Genomic DNA, 9,097 nt, shown 5'->3' with positions numbered 1-9,097 from the left:
TGCAACTGTCTCACTAGAAATAAGGCATCAGTAGTGCGTTTACCTGGCACGAACCCAAACTGCATCTCATCTAAATTGATTCGCTCCCTAATTAGTTGGGCTATGACCCTCTCTGTAACTTTCATAACCTGATCTAACAGCTTGATGCCTCTGTAATTATTTGTATCTAAAGCGTCCCCTTTACCTTTGTAGCAGTTGACTATGATGCTGCTACACCAGTCATAGGGTATGACTCCTTCGTGTATCACCTGGTTCGTAATACGGGTGACTAGGCTATAGCCAACACTGCCAGATATTTTGAGCATCTCTGCAGTGATTCCTGATGGGCCGGGGGCTTTCCCGGTCTTCATACTCTTGGGTAATAATCCTTTATACTCTAGGCGCAAGATCTGAAATTTTAGGGGTGGGAACTAGTGGATTACATCACCCCCAGGTGTTCAGCCAGTCGTTAATCTATTAAACCTTGAAAGGATAAAAAACAAAGTTGACCTCAGCAGGATTTGAACTCAGAACATGGTGATTGATCCGTTACACTTACCTGTGTTTAATTCATAGTAATTTCTTGTTTTACTGGTAACCAAATTGTAATTGCTTCTGTTGAACTTGGATAAATAGCAAATTTCATAAAATAGATCAAACTCAAAGGAAATGCATGGCCTGGTTTTGAGACAAAGTTCTGCACACCTGTCTATTGTGTATCGAGAAAAGGCCCCAAGTTGGCCGCTGCCAGGAAGTGAGTAGGAAACGAGGGGTGTAAAATGTTCAATTCCTGAAAGTATATAGAAATATATTGAAGTTAAACTTTAAGTAAAAAATGAAACATGTTAGTATGCCAATGTATGTCTATATATGTATGTGGAGGTGCAATAGCCCAGTGGATTCACATTCATAGGATCACCGTTTCGATTCTCAGACCAGGCATTGTGAGTGTTTATTGAATGAAAACACCTAAAGCTTCACAAGGTTCTGGCAGGAGGTGGTGGTGAACCCTGCTGTACTCTTTCACTACAACTTTCTCCTCTTTTTATATATAATATAAAGAGTGACTGAAGAGATCAACTTACCAACATTTACGTCGGCTTTTATTATATAGAAATATATATATTATCATGTATGCATGAGCGAGCACACAAACACAGATACACTCACCTGATAAAGCACTGGTTACACCATAGAACATCAGCAGAATTATCATCCGAGATGGTTTCATGTTGTTATATGACTTGAGTAGATTTCTGTGACCCAATAATGTGGAACTGAAGAAAACATTAAACTTTAGTCACAGAAACAGAAACGACAATAACAACATCAACAATAAGATACATAATATTATCTTTTAATATTAGTTTAATTACTAAAGGCAGCAAAAGCTGGCAGAATCGTTAGCATGCTGGGTAAAGTACTTTGTGACATTTCATCTGTCTTTATGTTCTGAGTTCAAATGCCAATGGGATCGATTTTGCCTTTCATTCTTTGGGGGGTCAATAAACTAAGTACCAGTTGAATACTGGGATTGATGTAATCGACTTACCCATCTCCCTTGAAATTGCTGGCCTTGTGCCAAAATTTGAAATCATTATTACTAAGGTTATTATTAAGATGGTACAACAGCTGTAATGTTGTATATCAGTGTATGACTTTGGTAATTCATAGTCTCAGAAATTAAACTACAATCTTCACAAATTCTGATGTTTCAAACCAATGAAGGAGATCAGGTGTCGAAGACTTCCTCAACTAAATCTCTTCCCCTGTCTTTACCATGAGCACCACATATTTTGATTAAATTATGAGGCACAGACATGGCTGTGTGGTTAAGAATTTTGTTTTGGGTTCCGTTTCAATGCATGGCATCTGGTGCAAGTGTCTTCTGTTGTAGCCAAACTGGTAAGGAAAAATTCAGTCATGATGATATATCTTAACTGAAGGCTAACATGTAAAGCATTGCAATGGAGATGATGACAAATATATATAGACATGTATATATATATATATATATATATATATGTGTGTGCTTGTGTGTGTGTGTCTGTATATATATATATATATATATACACACACACACACACACACAAGCACACATACACCAAATGTTTGTGTGTGTATAAAAGTATGCTATAAAAGCATACAAAAGTATGAAAAATTGTGTCCAAAAACAAAACTGTACACATAATTAAAATTAAATTCAAAATTATAATCACCTTTTTATAATTTTCTGCTCACTTCTGATTAGAATTATCTCTCTGGGATCCACTTCTCAGACAATCTTGTGTGTGTGTTTATATACACATATATATTTATTTATATATGTGTATATATCATGTACCTAAAACTGTCGATATAATACACTAACATATAAAAAAAATTTGTATATATGTTATTACATGCATATAAAGTTATACAAGTGTGTATATTGTATATATACCCATGTATGCAACTGCACTGGTGTCATAGAGATTGTAAACTTTCACGGTATAACAGTCTGTTTTTATACTGTCAATGGTGTTACCTGTCTGTCTGTCTGTCCCTTTCTCTTTGTGCATCTCCACTGCATAATGTCTTTCTATCTGTTTCCTTAACCTTTGGTTGAAAATTTCAAACACCCACACAAGCTCTCCCACTCTCTCTGCCTGTCTGTCTCTCTCTCTCTATCTCTTCTTCCATTTTTCCTTCTCTCTATTTTCCCAGTTTGTCACTTCCATTCTTTATCATGTCTTCATCTCTCATAAATCATTTGGACCCCTATTCCTCACCCTTCACCCCACCAACATATCTTCTGCCTCTTTTCCTCCTTCCTTTTCATTTCCTCATCAATCATACATTCTCCCCATCTCCTCCTCTGATTTCACAATTCCCTCCGAGTTTCTACCTCCCACCTTTCCTCCTTCACACTTCTACCAGAGTTTCTCCCCCCTTTCACCCCTCTCTATCTCTCAAGTCCCCGCCTCCTCTATTTTTGTCTCCCCCACAACTTCAATTATTTTGTTGAGGCCTAATAACTCACACACACACACACACATATACAACCACAAATACACATGCCCATATCGTTGTCATCATCATCATCATCAGCAGCAGCATCATTTAACATCCATTTTCCCATGCTGGCATGGGTTGGATGATTTGACAAAAGCCAACAATCTAGAGGACTGTACCAAGTTCCGATATCTGCTTTGGCACGGCTTCTACAGTTGCATGCCCTTTCTAATGCCATCGACTTTACATAGACTACTAGAAGCTTTTTATGTGGTACTCAGAAGATAAGACTGACCAACAGGGGTGGGTGCAGTATTGAATGAGGTGGCTTTATGCTAGGTGATGAATGGTTAAAGTATGACAGAAGGACAGGAACAGATGTGTCAGAGTAGAGAAGATACATGTCTATTCCAATCAAAAAAGAAAAGAAGTTTATGAAGAGGTTAAATTAAAATGACCATCTATGGATCATACTTAATGTATACACACTAGGGATAGGCTATGAATATAAGTCAATGAAAGGCGAAAATGCTTCTGGTATTCTTGCTGGTTGCTGCTGGGGTGAGTTTTCGTCTCACTCCAATATTTATTGTTTTTAACACAGCACATCCATAAAAGATGTTATCTCCAGATGAAAATCTACTGTGTCTGGCCTATCAACAGCGTACATACATTGAGCATGATACACAGCTGGCTTTTTTTTTTAATCATATCTAATCTGTGTTTTGGTGACGTAGGAAAGCTATAAAAGCCAGAGCGGATTTTGTATTAATTTACTGAGCTATTTCAAGGGAGATAACTGTTAACAATAAACGAATCCGAAATAAAACTTACAAAGCTTTTTTCATGAGGAGCCTCCATGTAGTCGTTCAACCTGCTAAATATTGTGAGATTTCCTTCATTTTAAACTCTGCCATTTTTTTTTTTTTTTACAAAAAGAAAGGCATAGGATAAGTAGTATTAGATACAATAAAGCATAAATGTTGACCTTGTCTGCTTTAGTGAGTGAAACTGAAGGATAAACGAGATATCGTGGGATAGATAGGGACGTTTATTCCCCAACAAAACCCTATTTACATAATAACTTTATTAATGATAGAGAAAAGGAAGACTATGAGGTCGCAGAAAAGCTTGTGTAACGAGATGTGTAAGAATAATGTCTCCTCACCAAGGATTAGCAGAATCATTACAGCTTCCGACAAAATATGTTTGAGCATATTTCTTCCAGCTCTTTATGCAATAAGTTCAAATCACGCTGAGGCAAAGTTCGCTTTTCATCCCTCCAAGGTCGAAAATTAAAGACCAGTCAATGATATTGACGAACTTCTCCGCCCTCAAAAATATTTTTATCTTTTGTCTTTTACTCGTTTCAGTGGCCAGGCTGGGGCATCGCCTTGAAGAGTTTTTCAGTCGAAAGAATCTACTCAGTATTTATTTCTTTAAACCTGGTACTTAGTCCATTGATCTTTTTTGCCAAACTGCTAAGTTACAGGTATGCAAACACCAAAACTGGTTGTCATGCAGTGGTGTGGCACCTTGGACACATGTCTTCTATTATAGCCTTGAGCTGACCAAAGCCATGTGAGTGCATTTGGTAGACGGAAACTGAGAGAAGCCCACTGTGCATATAAATACACACATATATACATGGGCTTCCTTCAGTTTCCAAATCCACTCAGAAGGTTTTGGTCAGCCCAAGGCTAGAGCAGTAGACAGTTGTTCAAGGTGCCACATGGCAGGACTGAACTTGGAGCCATGTGGTTGAGAAGCCAGCTTCTTACCATGCAGTCACACCTGTTTTGTGTTAAAATTAAAAACAATTAAGTGTAGGAGGTAATTTTCTAATGAGCTGCATCTATGGCCCACTTCCTTCCCTTATAATGAAAGGGAAGAATTCAGGTGTTCTCACTTTGATTTTATCACCATCATTCTGACACACCTGTCGGATAGGTAAATTTACCTGCAAGTCTTAATATCCAGTTTGAAATAGCTGAAAGGCATTTATATCTTGGTTAAAGCTTTTGCCAACCAAACAGGTGTGCTTAAGAACAGTGTGGTGTATTTTTAAAAATTTAGTCATGGTGGTGGTGGTGATGTGGAGTCAGTGTCTTCATCTATGACTAATTTGTGCGTGTACGTAAGCACACACGCATACTTTTGAAACGGTTGCATGTATATTTATATTTATTGATATACAAATACGTATCACAGATACAAATACATTCTCATAGCTACTGATAGATACATATGCAGATTTTACAAAACATGTGAATGCAGATTGATTGATTGATTGATAGATAACTTGATATTATAGTATTTATATATAAATATATATATTAAGATAGATTGATATAACAGACAGACAGACGGCTTGATATTATATATATATACATACACACTGATAGATAGATATAGATGGATTGGACAGATAGATAGTTGGAAAGGTAGGTAGGTAGATATATAAATAGATAGGAAGATATATATATAGGCACATGCATACATATACACAGACATTACCTAAGTTAGTATAATAATAATAATCCTACCCCCCTCCCCCACTCAGTTCTTGAAAATACACTCTTCTGTCCTTAAGCATACTGGTTTGGTTGGCCAAGATTTATAAATGCCTACCAGCTACTACAAACTGGATAGTAAGACTAGCAGGTAAATTTACCTTTCAGACAGGTGTGTCAGAAAAAAGGTGATAAGATCAAAGAGGCAACACCTTGAATTCTTCGGTCATCGGGTAATAGGTGGGAAAAGATGTGTAAGAGATTAAAATGCCATGGAAGATAAGGTAATAGTTAATGAGGTTGGGATAGTTTTTAGATTGATGGGACACGTGTGTGTGGGTGTGGAGGGGCAATGGCCCAGTGGTTAGGGTAGTGGACTCGCGGTTTCAATTCCCAGACTGGAAAACACCTAAAGTTCCACATGGCTCCAGCAGGGGATGGTGACAAACCCTGCTGTACTCTTCCACCACAACTTTCTCTCACTCTTTCTGTTGTACCGAGAACTATGTTAAGGGTCCACGTGTCTGTGGGCAGCTCAGCCACTTGCAAGTTAATTTCACAAGCAGACTCTTCCGTTGATCAGATCAACGGAACCTTCAACATCATAACCAACGGAGTGCCATTATATATATATATATATATATAATCATTTTGTTAATTGTTATAATGTGAACATTTAATCTTTACTAGACATGCTCTTCGCATTTTTCAATGCAAGGACCCTATTAGGCATGTTACTGATCAGATGTTGAATATTCTCTTGCGGAATTTCTTGCCAAGTTTTATGCAATAATCTCAAAAGATCTGGCTTTGAGGATACTTTGTTTTTTTTTATGAAGTGCCCAGTCCGTTATGCCCCAGAGGTGCTCTCTAGGGTTCATATCTGGTGACTGGCTTCGCTATGGAAGCTTTCTAATGCCATTCTTTTCCAACAAATCTTGGATCATTTTAACCGCGTGACAAGGAATCCTATCTTCCATAAATAGAAAGTCTTCTTTAATCATTTCACCACCGGAAAAACTTGGAAGGAGTCCTTTCTGCAATATGGACTCATATTTGAGTTTATCTTTCTCTCACACTCCACCAGCTCTAATAAACCATTGCTCCAAATTGTTCCCCAGACCATCACAGAATAGCTGCTGTGTTTCATTGCTGGTTGCAATCTTTTCACATCAAATTCTTGATCACAGAGTCTCCAGACCCACACTCGACCACTGTCAGGAAATACAGCAAATCTGAACTCATGCCAGTGTCCCAAAATGCTAATGGCCTCTCCACCATCCCACTGGCCCAATATTTTCTCTGCTTTATATTGGCTGGTCAAAGATGTGGCTTCCTTCTTCCTGCTCTGCCATAGTAACCAAGTTTGTCTGTGCATTTAGTACATGTTTTTCAACTTGACCTTCTGCATCTTTTTTCCATCATTTATTTATTACTATATGTGTTTTAACTCGTGTGTGTGTGTATAAAATAGGTCCAGGCATGGCCCTGTGGTAAAATTTGCTTCCCAAGAACATGGTTTTGGATTCAATCCTACTTTGTAACATTGGGTAGGTGTCTTCTCCTATAACCCCAGGCTGATCAATGCTTCGGGAGTGGATTTGGTAGACAGAAACTGACAGGGGACCAAGACTCCTGCCAGTTTGCTATGCTTGAAAAGACACAATAATAATAACATCGAAAAATACCTTAGGAATAAGAACCCAGGTTCGAAATTTCCCCAAGACACCTGATGAAGGCTGGAGGGTATACCAGCCGAAACACTGTGTTAACAACAAACAAGATGAGGACAAATATCCGTCAAATGTAAATAATGTACATAATTCCTCATCTCTTAAATATAGAACTGAATTTTTTTTTATACTATCCCTAATAATATTTGATTGCAAAAATATAATAGGATTTTTTAAACAGCAAATGGTTATGACAGTCCATTTGAGAGAAACAGGAATACAAGGGTTCCATTAGAAAAAAAGAAAGGGTTGAGATTTAGATCAAGATGTAAAGTTCTTATTGAACTGATAAACCAGACGACAGCACAGAGCTCCAATGTATGGCTTCGAAACAGTTTATACAGCTGGATGCCCTTCCTCACACCAACCACTTGACAGAGGGGGTACATTTTGCATAGCACCAGCACTAGTGAGGTCACCAAATAACCAGCAAAACCCATTGATTGACTGGCATTGTAGTATTGGGGGATGTAGCTTTATATCAAGTGTTGAGTGGTTAAAATATGATAGAGACATAGAAAAGAGTGTCTTGCTGAAGAGGAAACACATGGCTTCCCTGGATAGAAACAGAGAAAACGTTCGTGCGTAAACATATTGTCAGACTTACATTTTCTTTCCTTTCTGTTCATTTTCTTCCAGTTTTGTTGCCGCTTCAGGTTTTTGCTGTTTTTTTTTTATTTCTTCCATTTATAGAAGTGTGCATCTTGTTCACTGTCTGCTATACCTTTCTTAAAATTGCATATTTTTTAATGAAATTTTCCAGAAATACATTTTAAATGACATAGATTCTGATCATGTGGGAGAAAAAAAAAATCTTTCTTCCAGCTTTCACCAATATAGATGCAGGAGTGGCTGTGTGGTAAGTAGCTTGCTTACCGACCACATGGTTCCAGGTTCAGTCCCACTGCATGGCACTTTGGGCAAGTGTCTTCTGCTATAGCCTCGGGCTGACCAAAGCCTTGTGAGTGGATTTGTTAGACGGAAACTGAAAGAAGCCCGTCGTATATATGTATATTCATGTATATATTTATGTGTGTGTATATGTTTGTACGTCTGTCCTCCAACATCACTTGACAACCGATGCTGGTGTGTTTACATCCCCGTAACTTAGTGGTTCGGCAAAAGAGACCGATAGAATAAGTACTAGGCTTACAAAGAATAAGTCCTGGGGTCGATTTGTCCGACTAAAGGCGGTGCTCCAGCATGGCTGCAGTCAAATGACTGAAACAAGTAAAAGAATATAATCATAAAGTTTCATTAACAAATATATGCATTTTCTGAAAGTTATGAGGAAACAAAGTTGGACGAGATGCCGAACTGTTGTTACAATGCACCGGGTTATATAAAAAAAACAGATTTGCATAAAAGCCTAGAAATGTTGATGCTTTCAAAAAAAAAAAAAGTACATTATAAGCAGATTTGCATCCTCCAAAATCATTTGATTAGTGGAACAGTGATAATTTGTGAGACATTCCAGGGATTCTCTATTTGAGTTTCCTTGGTAAAACATATGCCTGTGATCCCTTTTGTATATGACACACACACACAAGTCGTATAGGTGAAGGTAAAGAATATGCACACCACTAGTTTTCGGCGTTTCGGGTTAGGTTTAAGGTTACGTCGAAAACTGGTGTTGGGCTTATTCTTTACCTCCGCTAAATTTTTCTTTGAGAACAATTCTGTCTTAGTAGATGCATTACATGTGATTTTCTTCTAGCAAATTAACGGTCCAACAAGTGGTCTCCTTTATATATACATAACAATTTGAAAATCCTGCACGACCAGGTGAAAAGCGCTTTATTTAATATGTGACATTAATAACAATCTGTAAATGTACAAACATCCAGATTTCTGAGTACCTTAATTTTTATATATATA

At 37.7% G+C, this 9,097-nt stretch overlaps 1 protein-coding gene across 4 annotated transcripts in view; it reads right to left on the bottom strand.

The window, feature by feature from the left end:
- LOC106874798 (uncharacterized) overlaps positions 1-9,097 on the bottom strand; it is a 122,748-nt gene that overhangs the window by 10,575 nt on the left and 103,076 nt on the right. For 2 of the 4 annotated variants that reach the window (XM_052973967.1, XM_052973965.1), the window contains exons 2-3: positions 1,150-1,256; positions 539-769 (exon numbers count right to left, since the gene is read on the bottom strand). In XM_052973967.1, coding sequence (XP_052829927.1) covers positions 539-769; positions 1,150-1,210 — 292 coding nt within the window. In that variant the 5' untranslated portion in view covers positions 1,211-1,256. Of the gene's footprint in view, positions 1-538; positions 770-1,149; positions 1,257-2,198; positions 4,666-9,097 lie in introns of those variants that run through there. The other 2 variants (XM_052973966.1, XM_014922654.2) reach the window with 2 other exon arrangements.

The sequence above is a fragment of the Octopus bimaculoides genome, chromosome 17 (genome assembly GCF_001194135.2).
Source record: "Octopus bimaculoides isolate UCB-OBI-ISO-001 chromosome 17, ASM119413v2, whole genome shotgun sequence".
In the NCBI taxonomy this organism is placed as follows: Eukaryota; Metazoa; Mollusca; class Cephalopoda; order Octopoda; family Octopodidae; genus Octopus; species Octopus bimaculoides.
The sequence above is the reverse complement of the archived record's forward strand: the minus strand, read 5'-3'. Positions and strand labels throughout refer to the sequence as shown.